The sequence below is a fragment of the Salvelinus sp. IW2-2015 genome, unplaced genomic scaffold, assembly GCF_002910315.2.
Source record: "Salvelinus sp. IW2-2015 unplaced genomic scaffold, ASM291031v2 Un_scaffold552, whole genome shotgun sequence".
NCBI lineage: Eukaryota > Metazoa > Chordata > Actinopteri > Salmoniformes > Salmonidae > Salvelinus > Salvelinus sp. IW2-2015.
Window position 1 is genome coordinate 274991 of NW_019942572.1, and position 20413 is coordinate 295403.

At 41.5% G+C, this 20413-nt stretch overlaps 1 protein-coding gene across 2 annotated transcripts in view; it reads left to right on the forward strand.

Moving 5' to 3' along the window:
- LOC112068518 (kelch-like protein 4) overlaps window positions 1–20413 on the forward strand; it is a 113838-nt gene that overhangs the window by 29551 nt on the left and 63874 nt on the right. Inside the window, exon 2 of one of the 2 annotated variants that reach the window (XM_024135675.2) lies at window positions 3234–3770. The exons of the other annotated variant lie outside the window; for it this stretch is intronic. Within the exon in view, the coding sequence (XP_023991443.1) occupies window positions 3316–3770 (455 nt within the window). The 5' untranslated portion in view covers window positions 3234–3315. The remainder of the gene's footprint in view (window positions 1–3233; window positions 3771–20413) is intronic. 2 annotated transcript variants of the gene reach the window in all.

Genomic DNA, 20413 nt, shown 5'->3' on the forward strand with positions numbered 1-20413 from the left:
TATATTAATATATACAATATGTTGACAATATATTAATATATACAGTATGTTGACAATATATTAATATATACAGTATGTTGACAATATATTAATATATACAGTATGTTGACAATATATTAATATATACAGTATGTTGACAAGGTTTTAATATATATAGTATGCTGACAATATATTAACATATACAGTATGTTGACAAGGTTTGAATATATACAGTATGTTGACAAGGTTTTAATAAATACAGTATGTTGACAATGTTTTAATATATACAGTATGTTGACAATATATTGATATATACAAAATGTTGACAAGGTTTGAATATATACAGTATGTTGACAATATTTTAATATATACAGTATATTGACATGGTTTGAATATATATAGTATGTTGACAAGGTTTTAATAAATACAGTATGTTGACAATATTTTAATATATACAGTATGTTGACAAGGTTTTAATAAATACAGTATGTTGACAAGGTTTTAATAAATACAGTATGTTGACAAGATTTTAATAAATATAGTATGYTGACAATATATTAATATATAYAGTATGTTGACAATATTTTAATATATACAGTATGTTTTCAAGGTTTGAATATATACAGTATGTTGACAAGGTTTTAATAAATACAGTATGTTGACAAGGCTTGAATATATACAGTATGTTGACAATATATTAATATATACAGTATGTTGACAAGGTTTGAATATATACAGTATTTTGACAAATATATTGATATATACAGTATGTTGACAAGGTAATTGTAACGATTGTCGTCCTCGTCTGATGAGGAGTATGAAGGAWYGGACCAAAATGCAGCGTTGTAAGTGTCCATGATAATTTATTATACCAGAACACGGAAAATACAAAATAACAAAGTGAAGGAAAGAAATGAAAATCGAAACAGTTCTGTATGGTGAAAACACAAACACAGAAAACAGCCACCCACAAACAAAAGTGTGAAAACAGGCTACCTAAGTTGGGTTCTCAATCAACGATTGACAACGATTGACAGCTGCCTCTGATTGGGAACCATACCAGGCCTAAACATAGAAATACAACACCTAGACATACAACATAGAATACCCACCCACATCACACCCTGACCAGACAAAAAATAGAAACATACAAAGCAATCTACGGTCAGGGCGTGACAGTAATAATATATACAGTATGTTGACAAGATATTATATACAGTATGTTGACAAGGCTTGAATATATACAGTATGTTGACAAGGTAATAATATATACAGTATGTNATATATACAGTATGTTGACAAGGTAATAATATATACAGTATGTTGACAAGATATTATATACAGTATGTTGACAAGATATTATATACAGTATGTTGTCAAAATATTAACATAGAGTGTGTTGACAAGGTGTGACTGTCTGTGTCAAAATAAACCACATGAAATGCTTAAAGGGGCATTCTTTGGACTTTTAAATTAATTACATTGTTGTTGATTGAATCCGACATTGCCCCTTTAATGTTCTGTCCTTTGGTTATAATGTCATTAGTAGACCTCCTGTCCATACAGTAACAACTATAACATAGGAGCACAAATAACATATCACTATAGAAACCACAACTACAGAGCTATAGCTCGTGGTCTGTCTGTGGCGTCCGTATCTAACTCGGCCATTGCACATTGTTCCTTCATTATCGAAATCAATTACTTCACTAGCCTTTTCGGGCATGTTACATTTTTTTCCTGACCACTAATTTCTAATTTCCCATAATAAAATAACTAGAGCGACAAGGATCACTGTGGACAATGTACCATACTGCAACTTATACTGGACTCTTATTTCCCTATGCTGTGGATATTGTCAAGATCGATTGTATTGTCCTCAGATTACCCTGCACACTATATCAAACCATCTCTTTATTCCTTACCCTAGAGTCTATATCCAGGACCATGTGATACAGGAAGCGGCTACATGTTTTACATCCCTTATTTACATTTTTAATCTGCATTTTATTTTACAAGTAAGAATTTGATGTGTTTGAAAACTGATCAGCACTGGCAGTTTATCGACCTTGACGGTTCATCACTAATGCTGCGTTTTTCTACTAGTATGAGGAGGACTGAACGGAGAGAATCATTATTCTGCATGGTCGAGTGCCTGCATTGAGAGATAGAGCCTCTTTCCCTATGGGATGCCGTGAGACGTGGGGGGACAGTAGTGTGTAGGCAGATGTGATGTGCTGTGTGTGTGTGTGTGTGTGTGTGTGTGTGTGTGTGTGTGTGTGTGTGTGTGTGTGTGTGTGTGTGTGAGTGTGTATATATGGTCATGTGCTTGTGTGTGCTTCTTGTATGATAGCATAGCGTGAGGTTTGCAGTGAGGAACCCTGCTACTAGAGATGATATAGTACTGTCGTTCTTTTCTTCCCTTCCCTTCCCTCAGAGAAGAGATGATTTACTTGGTTAAGCTGTGACCTCATCATGCTGTGTGTATGATACCCCCACCCCCTTCTCCCTCTCTCCCCCTCCCTTTGGTGAGGGGCTGGGGCTGCCTAGTCCAACATTATCAGCTACTGGATACTGGGATGGGCATTTCTGTTTCGGTTCCTCTGTGTGTGTGTGTGTGTGTGTGTGCAGTGAGGACACGGAGCGAGTGAGCGAGACCAAGAAGACAAGCGAGGGAGGGAGCGTGTGTCATGTATGTGCGTTAACTGAGCTAACAGGGAGCCATCAGAGGAACGCAGCTGAACAGAGAGAGAGAGAGAGAGGAAGAGAGAGGAGGGAGCAGATAGAGAGAGAGAGAGAGAGACGAGAGAGAGAGAGAGAGAGAGAGAGGAGAGAGAGAGAGAGACACCACAGCGCGATGGAGAGAGAGAACAGCGAGAGAGACACAGAGGGAGAGAGAGAGAGCCATAGAGAGAAAGAGAGAAGAGAGAGAGAACGAGAGAGAGAAGAGAGAGAGAGAGAGAGAGAGAGAGAGGAGAGAGACGAGAGAGAGAGAGAGAGAGAGAGAGAGAGAGAGAGAGAGAGAGAGAGAGAGAGAGAGAGAGAGAGAGTTGGAGGGAGGAGGAAAATAAGCCCAGGCACAGGGAGAGCAAAAGCTGCAGAGAGAGAGGAGACTGTTCCCTTCTTGCCCTCCACTAAAAGAACAACGGAGGAGGAGGAGGAAGAAGACAAAAGGAGGAGGGAGGCGTACAGTACTGAACATACTGGAACTGAATTCATAGGCTCCTTTTTCTTTACCCTCCTCCATGTTTTAGGGGGATTCTACACTAGTAGATTTGACTGCTGGCTTCTTCTTCATCTCTAAAAAGAAAGAAAGAAAGAAAGAAAGAGAGGAGGATGTCGGGGAAGAAAGAGTTTGACGTGAAACAGATCCTTAGGCTGCGTTGGCGCTGGTTTAGTCATTCATCCCAGAGTTCTGCCGGAGGAGGAGGAGGGGGTGGAGGAGGTGGAGGAGGATACCTCCAGGAGAGCTTTGATCACAGAGGGACCCCAGTCCAGGGCAGGCTGAAGAGTCACTCCCGGGACAGAGGTGGCAGCGGTGGGGGACTCTGGAAGCAGAACAGCAACAGTCCGGTCCATAGTATCCTGGCCCCCACGCCTGTCTATGTCAGAGCCAGTAATCAATCATGGCACCAGCAGAACATTATTCAGCACCTGCAGCAGCAGGGCGGCCACGAGCTCCCGAAGAACAGCAGCTCACCTAACAACACCAGGAAGGAGGACTGCTCCAAGAGCAGCCAGGAGAATGTGAAGAGTGTAGAGGAATCCTCGGAGGCGGAAGCAAGACACAGGTATGGATGGAACTGAGTCAAAACAATCATAGATTAAGAACCAAATTCGGTAAAGCCAGAGGCAGTTGTATTTTCCAAGAGGTAACAGCTTTAGCACCTTGCTACATCCACAGTAGGCCAGTGGTGTAAATGACTTAATAAGTAAAAATACTGGAAAGTATTACTTACAATAAGTCGAATTCTGGGGTATCTGTACTTCACTTTACTATTTATATTGTTGACAACTTTTACTTTTAATTCACTACATTCCTAAAGAAAATAATGTATTTTTTTCTCCGTACATTTTCCCTGACACCCAAAAGTACTTGTTACATTTTGAATGCTTAGCAGGACAGGAAAATGATCTAATTCGCACACTTTTCAAGAGAACGTCCCTCGTCATTCCTACACATGCTTCATTTGTAAATGATGTCTGTATTGGAGTGTGCCCCTGGCTATCCATAAATAAAAATAAAAATAGAAAATGGTGCCGCCTGGTTTGCTTAATATAAGGATATTGAAATGACTTATACTTTTGATACTTAAGTATATTTTAGCAATTACATTTACTTTGAATACTGAAGTATATTTAAAACCAAATACTTTGACATTTTTTCTCAATTTTACTTGGTGACTTTCACTTTTACTTGAGTCATTTTCTATTAAGGTACCTTTACTTTTACTCAAGTACGACAATTGGATACTTTTTCCACCAATGTAGTAAGCTATGGTGGAGATTCACAAAACAAGTCTGCATTGACAAATTGCAAAATGTTAGCCTGCCATTATTCCAAATAGGTGAAAGCCTAAATTGAGTTGCAATATTTTGTTAGACCATTTTTGTAATATTTGTTTTATTATTACGATACTTATTGTCAGTCAAATACAAATAAGATTATCAGATTATTTTTGTATTTTGTTGTTTTATTTATGGGTAATTTTCAGCATGAGTTACCATTGATTAAGTATACAGTTCACTATGATGATTAACTATACAGTTCCCCATGATGATTAACTATACAGTTCACTACGATGATTACCTATACAGTTCCAACTATGAATGATTAACTTACAGTTCACCATGATGATTAACTATACAGTTCACTATGATGATTAACTATACAGTTCACTATGATGATTAACTATACAGTTCACCATGATGATTAACTATACAGTTCACTATGATGATTAACTATAACAGTTCACTATGATGATTAACTATACAGTTCCCATGATGATTAACTATACAGTTCACTATGATGATTACCTATACAGTTCACTATGATGATTAACTATACAGTTCACCATGATGATTAACTATACAGTTCACTATGATGATTAACTATACAGTTCACTATGATGATTAACTTACAGTTCACTATGATGATTAATATACAGTTCACTATGATGATTAACTATACAGTTCACTATGATGATTAACTATACAGTTCACTATGATTGTTACCTATACAGTTCACTATTGATGATTAACCTATACAGTTCACCATGATGATTAACTATACAGTTCACTATGATGATTAACTATACAGTTACTATGATGATTAACTATACAGTTCACCATGATGATTAACTATCAGTTCACCATGATGATTAACTATACAGTTCACTATGATGATTAACTATACTGTTCCCCATGATGATTAACTATACAGTTCCCCATGATTAACTATACAGTTCCCCATGATGATTAACTATACAGTTCACTTGATGATTAACTATACAGTTCACTATGATGATTAACTATACAGTTCCCCATGATGATTAACCTATACAGTTCACTATGATGATTAACTATACAGTTCACTATGATGATTACTATACAGTTCACTATGATGATTAACTATACAGTCACCATGATTAATCTACAGTTCCCATGATGATTAACTATACAGTTCACTATGATGATTACCTATACAGTTCACTATGATGATTAACTATACAGTTCCCATGATTAACTATACAGTTCACCATGATGATTAACTATACAGTTCACTATGATGATTAACTATACAGTTCACCATGATGATTACCTATACAGTTCCCCATGATGATTAACTATACAGTTCCCCATGATGATTAACTATACAGTTCACCATGATGATTAACTATACAGTTCCCATGATGATTAACTAACAGTTCACTATGATTAACTATACAGTTCACCATGATGATTAACTATACAGTTCCCATGATGATTAACTTATACAGTCCCCATGATGATTAACTATACAGTTCACCATCATGATTAACTATACAGTTCAGTATGATTAACTATACAGTTCCCTTATGATTAACTATACAGTTCACCATGATGATTAACTATACAGTTCACCATGATGATTAACTATACAGTTCATTATGATTAACTATACAGTTCACCATGATGATTACTATACAGTTCACTATGATGATTACTCGTTCACTATGATTAACTTACAGTTCACCATGATGATTAACTATACAGTTCACCATGATGATTAACTATACAGTTCACCATGATGATTAACTATACAGTTCACCATGATGATTAACTATACAGTTCACCATGATGATTAACTATACGTTCACCATGATGATTAACTATACAGTTCACCATGATGATTACTATACAGTTCACCATGATGATTAACTATACAGTTCCCCATGATGATTAACTATACAGTTCACCAATGAATGATTAACTATACAGTTCACCATGATGATTAACTATACAGTTCACTATGATTAACTATACAGTTCCCCATGATGATTAACTATTACAGTTCCCCATGAGATTAACTATACAGTTCTCATGATGATTAATATACAGTTCACGATGTGATCACTATACAGTTCACATGATGATTAACTATACAGTTCACCATGATGATTCACTATACAGTTCACCATGATGATTAACTATACAGTTCACCATGATGATTAACTATACAGTTCACCATGATGATTAACTATAAGTTCACTATGATTAACTATACAGTTCCCCATGATGATTAACTATACATGCTCCCATGATGATTAACTATACAGTTCACTATGATTAACTATACAGTTCACCATGATGATTCACTATACAGTTCACCATGATGATTAACTATACAGTTCACTATGATGTAACTATACAGTTCACCATGATGATTAACTATACAGTTCACCATGATGATTAACTATACAGTTCCCATGATGATTAACTATACAGTTCCCCATGATGATTAATATACAGTTCCTCATGATGATTAACTATACAGTTCACCATGATGATTCATATACAGTTCACCAGATGATTAACTATACAGTTCACCATGATGATTAACTATACAGTTCACCATGATGATTAACTATACAGTTCACCATGATGATTAACTATACAGTTCACCATGATGATTAACTATACAGTTCACTATGATGATTAACTATACCAGTTCACTCATGATGATTAACTATACAGTTCACCATGATGATTAACTATACAGTTCACCATGATGATTAACTATACAGGTTACCATGATGATTAACTATACAGTTCACTATGATGATAACTATACAGTAGCTACTGAACTCCAACTGGTACAGCTGTCTTTAAACTCACCTGGGAGTAGTTCACTGGTACAGCTGTCTTTATAACTCACTTGGGGAGTAGTTCACTGGTACAGCTGTCTTTATAACTCACCTGGGGAGTAGTTCACCTGGTACAGCTGTCTTTATAACTCACCTGGGGAGTAGTTCACTGGACAGCTGTCTTTATAACTCACCTGGGGGGTAGTTCACTGGTACAGCTGTCTTTATAAACTCACCTGGGGAGTAGCTCACTGGTACAGCTGTCTTTATAACTCACCTGGGAGTAGTTCACTGGTACAGCTGTCTTTATAACTCACCTGGGGAGTAGTTCACCTGGTAAGCTGTCTTTATAACTCACCTGGGAGTAGTTCACTGGTACAGCTGTCTTTATAACTCACCTGGGGAGTAGTTCATGGTACAGCTGTCTTTATAACTCACCTGGGGGTAGTTCACTGGTACAGCTGTCTTTTATAACTCACCTGGGGAGTAGTTCACTGGTACAGCTGTCTTTATAACTCACCTGGGGAGTAGTTCACTGGTACAGCTGTCTTTATAACCACCTGGGGGGTAGTTCACTGGTACAGCTGTCTTTATAACTCACCTGGGGAGTAGTTCACTGGTACAGCTGTCTTTATAACTCACATGGGGAGTAGTTCACTGGTACAGCTGTCTTTATAACTCACCTGGGGAGTAGTTCACTGGTACAGCTGTCTTTATAACTCACCTGGGGGTAGTTCACTGGTACAGCTGCGTCTTTATAACTCACCTGGGGGTAGTTCACTGGTACAGCTGTCTTTATAACTCACCTGGGGAGTAGTTCACTGGTACAGCTGTCTTTATAACTCACCTGGGGAGTAGTTCACTGGTACAGTGCCTTTATAACTCACCTGGGGAGTAGCTCACTGGTACAGCTGTCTTTATAACTCACCTGGGGGTAGTTCACTGGTACAGCTGTCTTTATAACTCACCTGGGGAGTAGCTCACTGGTACAGCTGCTTTATAACTCACCTGGGGAGTAGTTCACTGGTACAGCTGTCTTTTTAAATCACCTGGGGCGTAGTTCACTGGTACAGCTGTCTTTTTAAATCACCTGGGGGTATTTCACTGGTACAGCTGTCTTTTTAACTCACCTGGGGCGTAGTTCACTCACACAATCTACTCTACAGGACAAAGATACACAAATCAATAGAATATCTTAAAATTCAGTTTGACAGACGACTTTGTGTTTTGTGCAGATATGGCTTCCTAAGCCTTTTGCTTTATTCCTGTGAGAATAAAGAAGTATATATTCAGTTTGACTCAACATGGTCCTCAGCTCAGACAGCAGCAGCAACAGAGACTTAGTGCAATTAATGTATTCATCCTGGGAGTTAAAGGGGTTACAGAAGAACACATTACATCAGAGAGAGGAGAGAACACAGTCAGGCAACAGACAGGCTTATTAAAGACAGAAGAGGAGGAACACAGTCACAGGCAGACAGACGGCTTTATAAAACAGACAGAGAGAGAGGGAGAACACAGTCACAGGCAGACAGACAGGCTTTAAAAAACAGAAGAGAGAGGAAGAGAACAGTCACAGGCAGACAGACAGGCTTTATAAACAGACAGAGAGAGAGGAGAGAACACAGTCACAGGCAGACAGACAGGCTTTATAAACAGACAGAGAGAGAGGAGAGAACACCAGTCACAGGCAGACAGACAGGCTTATAAACAGACAGAGAGAGAGGAGAGACACAGTCACAGGCAGACAGACAGGCTTTATTAAACAGACAGAGAGAGAGGAGGAACACAGTCACAGGCAGACAGACAGGCTTTATAAAACAGACAGAGAGAGAGGATAGAACACAGTAACAGGCAGACAGACAGGCTTTATAAAACAGACAGAGAGAGAGGAGAGAAAACAGTCACAGGCAGACAGACAGGCTTTATTAAACAGACAGAGAGAGAGGAGAGAACACAGTCACAGGCAGACAGACAGGCTTTATTAAACAGACAGAGAGAGAGGAGAGAACACAGGTACAGGCAGACAGACAGGCTTTATAAACGGACAGAGAGAGAGGAGAGAACACAGTCACAGGACAGACAGGTTTATAAAACAGACAGAGAGAGAGGAGAGAACACAGGTACAGGCAGACAGACAGGCTTTATTAAACAGACAGAGAAGAGAGAGAAGAACACAGGTACAGGCAGACAGACAGGCTTTATTAAACAGACAGAGAGAGATAGGAGAGAACACAGGTACAGGCAGACAGACAGGCTTTATTAAACAGACAGAGAGAGAGGAGAGAACACAGGTACAGGCAGACAGACAGGCTTTATTAAACAGACAGAGAGAGAGGATAGAACACAGTCACAGGCAGACAGACAGGCTTTAATAAAACAGACAGAGAGAGAGGATAGAACACAGTCACAGGCAGACAGACAGGCTTTATATAAACAGACAGAGAGAGAGGATAGAACACAGTCACAGGCAGACAGACAGGCTTTATTAAACAGACAGAGAGAGAGGATGAACACAGTCACAGGCAGACAGACAGGCTTTATAAAACAGACAGAGAGAGAGGAGAGAACACAGTCACAGGCAGAGACAGACAGGCTTTATAAAACAGACAGAGAGAGAGGATAGAACACAGTCACAGGCAGACAGACAGGCTTTATAAAACAGACAGAGAGAGAGGATAGAACACAGTCACAGGCAGACAGACAGGCTTTATAAAACAGACAGAGAGAGAGGATAGAACACAGTCACAGGCAGACAGACAGGCTTTATAAAACAGACAGAGAGAGAGGAGAGAACACAGGTACAGGCAGACAGACAGGCTTTATAAAGCAGAAAGAGAGTGAGGAGAGACACAGTAACAGGCAGACAGACAGGCTTTATTAAACAGACAGAGAGATAGGAGAGAACACAGTAACAGGCAGACAGACAGGCTTTATAAAAACAGAAAGAGAGAGAGAGAGAGAGAGAGAGAGAGAGAGAGAGAGAGAGAGAGAGAGAGAGAGAGAGGTCCAGAGAAATACACCAACTAATGCATGTAGGGCAGAATTGGGCCGCTTTCCAGTAATATGAAAATACAGAAAAGATCATTAAATTTTGGCTACATCTAAATTCAAGTCCAAATTCGAGTCTGCAATTTAAAGCACTTCAAACCCAAGAACTGAGCCAGAAACGAGCCCTCTCAGTCAGCTGGTGTTGGACCTACCAACCAACCAAGCTGACACCGGCACTGCTTCAAAAGAAAGAATTCCAATAAACAAAATCATGAACCAATCAAAGGACTCATATTTACAACATTGGAAAACGAAACAAAATCCCAAAGCCGACTAAATTGCTATCTGACCTAAACAGAGAATATGAATTGGCTGAATATCTCTACTCTGCAGAGATTCGAAGCAGAGACAGATCCTTACCAAGTACAGGCTGAGTGACCACCGATTGCGCAATAGAAACCGGCAGACATAAAAAGACATGGCTACCACAAGAGGAGCGTGTATGTGTCACTGCACGACAGGGGAGGTAGAAACAGAGATGCACTTTCTCCTTTACTGTGATAAATATTCCTCACCAAGAGATTCATTATTCACAGAAATGACTACATTTATTCCAAATTTTTACTTATTAAACCCAGAGGAAAAACTAAAATACTCATGGGCGAAGGAGCAATGGCTCCTCTTGCAGCCAAATATGTATTTGCCTGCCATAGCCTGAGGGACACTGAATAATAACATCTACATAGTAAGCAGTAACTTACTTATTATGACTGTTATTGTTATTACTGTTATTGTTATTAGTATTATTATTGTTGTTTATCATTCCAAATAGTAATGGTATGGGTGGTAATGGTAATGATAGCAGTTTAATGATAGTGGTGGTGGTAGTGGTGCATTACACCATACATTACATTCGACTATTGACTGTTACCATTTTATTGTTACTATTTTTTTATATTTAATTTTGTATTATTATTTACTGCCATTCTATATTATTATTTGTCATTGTTTTAATTGTATTACAATGTATATTGTATACATTGTTGCTTTGGCAATATTGACAACAATGTTTTTCATGCCAATAAAGCAGCTTGAATTTGAATTTGAATTGAGAGAGAGAGAGAGAGAGAGAGAGAGAGAGGGAGAGGGAGAGGGAGAGGGAGAGAGAAGAGAGGGAGAGGGAGAGATAATACAGCCAGACAGACAGGCCTTATAAAACAGTAAGAGAGAGAGAGAGAGAGAGAGAGAGAGAGAGAGAGAGAGAGAGAGAGAGAGAGAGAGAGAGAGAGAGAGAGAGAGAGAGAGAGAGAGAGAGAGAGAGAGAGAGAGAGAGAGAGAGAGAGAGAGAGAGAGAGCAGAGAGAGAGAGAGCAGAGAGAGAGAGAGAGAGAGAGAGAGACCTTAGAAAACAGTAAGAGAGAGAAAAGAGAAGGACAAATGCATGAATATTAACTATCCACACTAGGAGGATCAAACTATGACAGTTCTTATGAAAAGAGGTTTTTTTCAATTGTTCTCCAGAAACATAGTAATATCTCATATTGTGATATTAAACTCCTTCTTTTTTTTGCTTTATCCTTTTGCTAGTTCATGTCTGGCATATAATGTTTTTTCGTAAAGTAACGTATAAAAGAATCATGTTCAAATACATACTTGAGAGTTTGTGGGTGTGTTATCTGTGTTGTTGTGTCGAACTTTTAGCCCATTTTATATTCCAGGTGATTTTCTGGGGTGATATCTTGTTCTACTTGTGTTGGTTGCAAGGGAAGTAAACAGGTGTTGCTGTTGATAGGTGAGCACTAAAGGCAATCGGAATCAGAAATGAAGATGATCTGTTTGCCCTTTATCCTCTATGAGGCTTGGTTGTCCCTAAACCGGGAAGGTTGCTGCTAAGTGCGCAAATGTGACTAGAATGACGTTGTGTACAACAGATATTAATGTGTTACCAAAATTAAAAGAGGGTTACCATTATTAAATAGACTGTTGCTAATAATAAGAGTGTTACCAAAATGAATAGTGTTACCAAATATTAATAGTGTGTTCCAATGTTAATAGTGTTACCAATATTAATAATGTTACCAATTTAATAGTGTTACCAATATTATAGTGTTACAATATTAATAGTGTTTTTACCATATTAATAGTGTTACAATATTAATAGTGTTATCAATATTAAGTGTTACCAATATTAAATAGTGTTTACCATATTAATAGTGTTACAAATATTATAGTGTTACCAATATTAATAGTGTTACCAATATTAATAGTGTTACTCAATATTAATAGTGTTAAATGTTCCAATATTAAAGTGTTACAATATTAATAGTGTTACCTCTTTACGAATATTAATAGAGTGTTACCAATGTTAATAGTGTTACCAATATTAATAGTGTGTTACCAATGTTAATAGTGTTACCAATATTAATAATTTTACTAATATTAATACAGTTACAGAGTCTCCCACATGCCTTTGGCGAACACCAAACGTGTTTGCTTATTTTTTTCTTTAATTAAGCAATGGCTTTTTTCTGGCCACTCTTCCGTAAAGCCCAGCTCTGTGGAGTGTACGGCTTAAAGTGGTCCTATGGACAGATACTCCAATCTCCGCTGTGGAGCTTTGCAGCTCCTTCAGGGTTATCTTTGGTCTCTTTGTTGCCTCTCTGATTAATGCCCTCCTTGCCTGGTCCATGAGTTTTGGTGGGCGGACCTCTCTTGGCAGGTTTGTTGTGGTGCCATATTCTTTCAATTTTTTTCTATAATGATTTAATGTGGGATGTTCAAAGTTTCTGATATTTTTTTATAACGCAACCCTGATCTGTACTTCTCCACAACTTTGTCCCTGACCTGTTTGGAGAGCTCCTTGGTCTTCATGGTGTTGCTTGCTTGTTGGTGCCCCTTGCTTAGTGGTGTTGCAGACTCTGGGGCCTTTCAGAACAGGTGTATATATACTGTGATCATGTGACACTAAGATTTCACACAGGTGGACTTTATTTAACTAATTATGTGACTTCTGAAGGTAATTGGTTGCACCAGATCTTATTTAGGGGCTTCATAGCAAAGGGGGTGAATACATATGCACGCACCACTTTTACGTTTTCGATTTATTTAAAATTTTATGACACAAGTTTATTTTTTTATTTCACTTCACCAATTTGGACTATTTTGTGTATTTCCATTACATGAAATCCAAATAAAAATCCATATAAATTACAGATTGTAATGCACCAAAATAGTAAAAATGGCAAGGGGGATGAATACTTTTGCAAGGCACTGTAAATGTACAAATTACCTCATTTACCACTAGTAACCTGTACCCCCGCCTCTACATAGGGCTTGTAAGTAAGCATTTCATGATAAGGTCTACACCTGTTATTTTCGGAGCATGTGACAAATAACATTTGATTTGAGACATAGACAAATGGTTAAATCACTAGCCTACATCCTCTCCTCCCACAGCACATAGACAGATGTTAAATCACTAACCTAGCTCCTCCTCTCCTCCCATGAAAATGTATTGATTACTCTGTATCTGTTATCAATTATGATTTAATTGGAATAGCTACTTTTTGGTATGATTCATCGGGAACAGCACTTATTCGATCAGTGAAACATTGTAGGATGAGTTGTATTGGAATTAAACATAAATATAAAGTTACATGTAGTGTAAATGTAAATATAAACATTTTATATAGCACATTATAAAAGCACATTTTCTGTCAGGCTGCATGCTGTTTAATGTAGTGATCTACAGTACCTTTGGAAATGATCCAAATTCCTTGACTTCGTCCACATTTTGTTAGGTTACAGCCTTATTCTAAAATGTATTAAATAGTTTCCCCCCCCTCATCAATCTACACACAATACCCCATAATGACATCACAATACCCCATAATGACATCACAATACCCCATAATGATAAACTAAAACAGGTTTATAGAAATGTTTGCTAATTTACCCTTTACTCAGTACTTTGTTGAACCACCTTTGGCAGCGATTACAGCCTCAAGTCTTCTTGGTAATGATGCTACAAGCTTGGCACACCTGTATTTGGAGAGTTTCTCCCATTCTTCTCTGCAGAACCTCTGCAGAACCTCTCAAGCTCTGTCAGGTTGGATGGGGATCGTTGCTGCACAGCTACTATTTTCAGGTCTCTCCAGAGATGTTCGATCGGGTTCAAGTCCGGGCACTGGCTGGGCCACTCAAGGACATTCAGAGACTTGTCCCGAAGCCACTCCTGCATTGTCTTGGCTGTGTGCTTAGTGTCATTGTCCGTTGGAAGGTGAACTTTCGTCCCAGTATGAGGTCCTGAGTGCTCTGGTGCAGGTTTTCATCAAGGATCTCTCTCTACTTTGCCTCGATCCTGACTAGTCTCAGGCCCTGCCGCTGAAAACATTCCCACAGCATGATGCTGCTACCTTCATGCTTCACTGTAGGGATGGGGCCAGGTTTCCTCCAGACATGACGCTTGGCATTCAGACCAAAGAGTTCAATCTTGGTTTCATCAGATCAGAGAATCTTGTTTCTCATGGACTAAGATTCTTTAGGTACCTTTTGGCAAACTCTAAGCGGGCTGTCATGTGCCTTTTACTGAGGAGTGGCTTCCGTCTGGACACTCTACCATAAAGGTTTGATTGGTGGAGTGCTGCAGAGATGGTTGTCCTTCTGTAAGTTTCTTCCATCTCCACAGAGGAACTCTAGAGCTCTGTTAGAGTGACCAAGGCCCTTCTTCCCCGACTGCTCAGTTTGGTCAGGCGGCCAGCTCTAGGAAGAGTCTTGGTGGTTCCAAACTTCTTTCATTTAAGAATGATGGAGGCCACTGTGTTCTTGGGGACCTTCAATGCTGCAGAAATGTGTTGGTACCCTTCCCCAGATCTGTACCTCAACACAATGACTGTCTCGAAGCTCTACAGACAATTCCTTCGACCTCATGGCTTGGTTTTTGCACTGACATGCATTATTAACTGTTGGACCTTAAAGAGACAGGTTTGTGCCTTTCTAAATTATTGAATTTACCACAGGTGGACTCCAATGAAGTTGTAGACACATCTCAAGGATAATCAATGGAAACAGGATGCGCCTGAGCTCAATTTCGAAGCTCTGTCTATATCATTATGGGGTATTGTGTATAGATTGTTCAAGATTTTTATTGATTTAAGCCATTTTAGAATAAGGCTGTAACCTAATAATGTGTGGAAAAAGTCAAGGGGTCTGAATACTTTCCGAAGGCACTGTATATCTCGTGTGGTAAAGTCTTTGTTGTGAAGATAGTGGGTAGGCAGTGCTCTAAGTGAACTATATCTAGTATGGTAAAGTCTTTGGGTAGGCAATGCTGTAGAACTCTTGAACTGCTCGTTCAACAAACTGGTTATTATGTTAATAATCTGGACTCAAACAGAATGGGTCAAGCAGGATCAAAAACACAGCTGATTCATTTTTCTCCCGCTGCTTTATGCTATTCTTCCAAGATGATCAAATGGTCCTTTGTGGCTCAGTTTGTTGAGACTGGCGCTTGCAACATCAGGGTTGTGGGTTTGATTCCCGAGGGGGACCAGTATGGAAGAAGTTAAAAAAATAAATGTATCCACTCATTACTGTAAATTGATTGGATAAGAGTGTCTGCTAGATTATGTAAATACCCTGTTACTCTGTGCTATTCTTACCATGACGATCAAATACCTGTTACTCTGTGTGTATTCTACTATGAGGATTCAAATACCCTGTTATTCTACCATGAGTGTTATGCTGATTAATGCGGACCCAAAAGCGACTTAAAGAAACAGAGTCTTTATTCCAGGCAAAAACACGACAGGCGGAACAGGACGCAGGACAGCAAACATCAAAACAAGAATCCGACAAGGACAGGAGCGGAACAGAGGGAAGAATAGGGACTCTAATCAGAGGGCAAAATAGGGGACAGTGTGGGAGAAGAGTAAAATGAGGCTCGTTAGGAGAATGAGAAACAGCTGGGAGCAGGAACGGAACGATAGAGAGAGAGAGCGGGAGAGGGAGAGAGGGAGGAGAGAGAGAGAGAGAAAGAGGGAAAAACCTAATAAGACCAGCAGAGGGAAGCACAGGGACAAGACATGAAAATAAATGACAAAACATGACAGTACCCCCCCACTCACCGAGCGCCTCCTGGCGCACTCGAGGAGGAACTCTGGCGGCAACGGAGGAAATCATCAATCAACGAACGGTCCAGCACGTCCCGAGATGGAACCAACTCCTCTCCTCAGGACCGTAACCCTCCCAATTCACTAAGTACTGGTGACCCCGTCCCCGAGAACGCATATCCATGATCTTCCGTACCTTGTAAATAGGTGCGCCCTCGACAAGGACGGGGGGGGGAGGGAAGACGAACGGTGGGCCGCGAAGAAAAGGCTTGACACAGGGAACATGGAAGACAGGGTGGACGCGACGAAGATGTCGCGGAAGAAGCAGTCGCCAGCGACAGGATTGACGATCCTGAGAGACACGGAACGGACAATGAACCGCGGGAGTCAACTTGCGAGAAGACTGTCGTAAGGGGGAGGTTGCGAGTGGAAACCCACACCTCTGACCGCGCAAATACCTAGGACTCCTTATCCTACGGTTATTGCGGCCTCACAGTCTGCGCCCTGTAACGCAAAGTGCAGACCGACCCTCCTGCCAGGTGCGCTCACAACGTTGGACAAAAGCCTAGCGGAGGCACAGCTGGACTCGGCGAGCTGGGCCGAAGAAAACAGAGGAGGCTGGGTACCCAGACTACTCTGAAACGGAGATAGCGCCGCGGTAGCAGACGAAGGAAGCGAGTTATGAGCGTACTCAGCCCAGGGGAGCTGGTTCTGCCCAAGACGCAGGGTTTCGAACGAAAGGCTGCGTAATATGCGACCAATCGACTGATTGGCCCTTCTGCTTTGATACGTTAGATTGGGATGAAACCCGGAATAGAGACTGACGGAAGCACCGATCAAACGACAGAACTCCTCAAAACTGTGACGTGAATTGCGGACCTCTGTCTGAAACGGCGTCTAACGGGAGGCCAGTGAATTCTGAACACATTCTCAATGATAATCTGTGCCGTCTCCTAGCGGAAGGAAGCTTAGCGAGGGGAATGAAATGTGCCGCTTAGAGAACCTACCGATAACCGTAAGAATCACAGTCTGCCCCGCAGACGAAGGCAGACCGGTAATAAAGTCTAAGGCGATGTGAGGACCATGGTCGAAAGGAATGGGAAGCGGTTCTGACGACGACCGGCAGGAGGAGAGTTACCTGACTTAAAGTCTGCGCGCAGTTCGAACAGCAGCCACGAAAACGGGCGCGTGTCACGCTCCTGAGTAGGCCACCAAAACCGCTGGCGAATAGAAGCAACGTACCCGAACGCCGGGTGGCCAGCTAACTTGGCAGAGTGAGCCCACTGAAGAACAGCCAGACGAGTAGAGACAGAAACGAACAGAAGGTTACTAGGACAAGCGCGCGGCGACGCAGTGTGGGTGGAGTGCTTGCTTTACCTGGCTCTCAATTCCCAGACAGTCAACCCGACAACACCCCTTCAGGAGAATCCCCTCAGGGGTCGGTAAAAGCCACAGAAGAACAAAGAGACGAATAAGGATCAGGCTTGGTGTTCTGATTTCCCGGCGATAGGAAATCACGAACTCGAACGACGCGAAAAACAACGCCAACGAGCTTGACGTGCATAAGTCGTTTGGCCGAACGGATGTACTCAAGGTTCTTATGGTCAGTCCAAACGACAAAAAGGGCACGGTCGCCCCTCCAACCACTGTCGCCATTCGCCTATGGCTAGCGGATGGCGAGCAGTTCGCGGTTACCCACATCATAGTTGCCTTCCGATGGCGACAGCGATGAGAAAAGTAAGCGCAAGGATGGACCTTATCGTCAGAATGGAAGCGCTGGGACAGAATGGCTCCCCACGCCCACCTCTGAAGCATCAACCTCGACAATGAATTGTTTAGTGACGTCAGGAGTAACAAGGATAGGGGCGGATGTAAAACGCTTCTGAGGAGATCAAAAGCTCCCTGGGCGGAACCGGACCACTTAAAGCAAGACTTGACAGAAGTCAGAGCTGTGAGAGGGGCAGCCACTTGAACGAAATTACGAATGAAACGCCGATAGAAATTAGCGAACGGAGAAAGCGCTGCAACTCGACACGTGAATTAGGAACGGCCAATCGCTGACAGCCTGGACCTTAGCGGGATCCACTGAATGCCTTCAGCGGAAAATAAAAGAACCGAAAATGGGACAGAGGAGACATGAAAGGCGCACTTCTCAGCCTTCACTTAGAGACACATTCTCTAAAAGGCGCTGGAGTACACGTCGAACGTGTGAACATGAATCTCGAGTGACGGTGAAAAAATCAGGATATCGTCAAGGTAAACGAAAACAAAGATGTTCAGCATGTCTCTCAGTACATCATTAACTAATGCCTGAAAGACAGCTGGAAGCATTTGCGAGAGCCGAACGGGCAAAACCCGGTATTCCAATAATGCCTAACGAGTGTTAAACGCTGTCTTTCCAATCGTCCCCCGCTCTATGCCTACGAGATGGTAAGCGTTACGAAGGCCAAACTTAGTAAAGACCTGGCTCCTCGCAAAATCTCGAGGCTGAAAATAAGGGGAAGCGGATAAGATTCTAACCGTTATGTCATTCACGCCCTCCGATATCCACGCAGGGGCGCAGCAAGTTACCGCTTCTTTCTTAACAAGAAAAACCGCTCCGGGCGGGAGAGGAGAAAGGCAACAGTACTCGGCGTCGAAGAAACGATAGAAAGCAGATAATTCCTCGAGAGCCTACGTTCGGGAGCCGACAGAGGTATGTCTACCCCGAGGGGAGTGGTCCCCGGAAGGAGATCATACAAATCATACGACCGCGTGAGGAGGAGGGAGTTGGCTCTGGACCGACTGAGAGACCGTGGCTACGATATGATTATTCTCCGGCACTTCCTGTCAAATCACCAGGTTCACTCCTGCAGTAGAGGGACAGAAGAAAAGGAGGATAGCAGACATTACACTTTCACATGACGAGAAAACGTTCCAGGATGTAGGAATAGATTACTCAGTCATTATAGAAAGGATTATGAACATGACTAGCCAGGATGACCAAACAACAGGTGTAAGGTTGCCCACGAAAATCAAAAATGAAATAAGGTCTCACTGTGATTACCAGATACTGTGGGTTACAGGTAGTGTCTCACATCTGATACTGGGAAGAGACTACCAATCTAAGGCCGAACATGGCGGTGGATTTTTCAAACTGTCTGAGAGGAATGTCTGTTTCCAGCGCCATGTTCGTCCATAAACAACCTCGCCCAGAGCTATCAAGGCCTGCAGGAAGAGCACGAACGGTCAGCGGAGATGGACCACAGGTAGTACAGGATCTTGATGGAGAGGACTTGAGATAGTTAGCGCTCACCCAGTAGCTCTCCGTTACTGATGAGCTCTGGCCTTTTACTGGATGACAGATGAAAATGTCCAGCAGAAGCAATAGAGGGCAAAGGCGGTTGGTGATTCACGTTCCTCTCCTTAGTCAGATGCGAAATACCTCCCAGCTGCATGGGCTCAGTCTCTAGCGCGGGGGAGGAGATGGGTTGGAATGCGGAGGGGAAACCACCGTTTAACGCAGAGCTCTCCTCCACGGCTCGGTGACGGAGGATCTACCCGTCGTGTTCTATACGGATGGCGAAGTGAATCAAAGAGTCCACGCGGAAGGAACCTCCCGGGAGAGAATCTCATCCTTAGCCTCAACGTGGAGTTCCCTCCAAAAAACAAGCGAGCAAACGCGGCTCGTTCAGTACTGGAGGCAGTCAGAGTGCGAACTCATAGAGTAATCCGTTATGGATGATAACCTTGACATAGGGAAGCCAGGGCCCTGGAACTCCTTTCCCAAAAACTGAACGTCAAAAACGTTATCATCTCCTCTTAAAGTCAGATATCGATAGAACACTTCAGCCTTGCCTTCCCAGATGGCTTGTGCCCCACTCCCGAGCCGACAGTAAGGGTGTATGACGGTAAGCGATCCGAGCTCTCTCTCTTGGTACGTGTTCGGGCGTGGAGAGAGCCACAAATATCACACTGGGTGAGAAAGAGCGACACTCAGTGGCTGCCT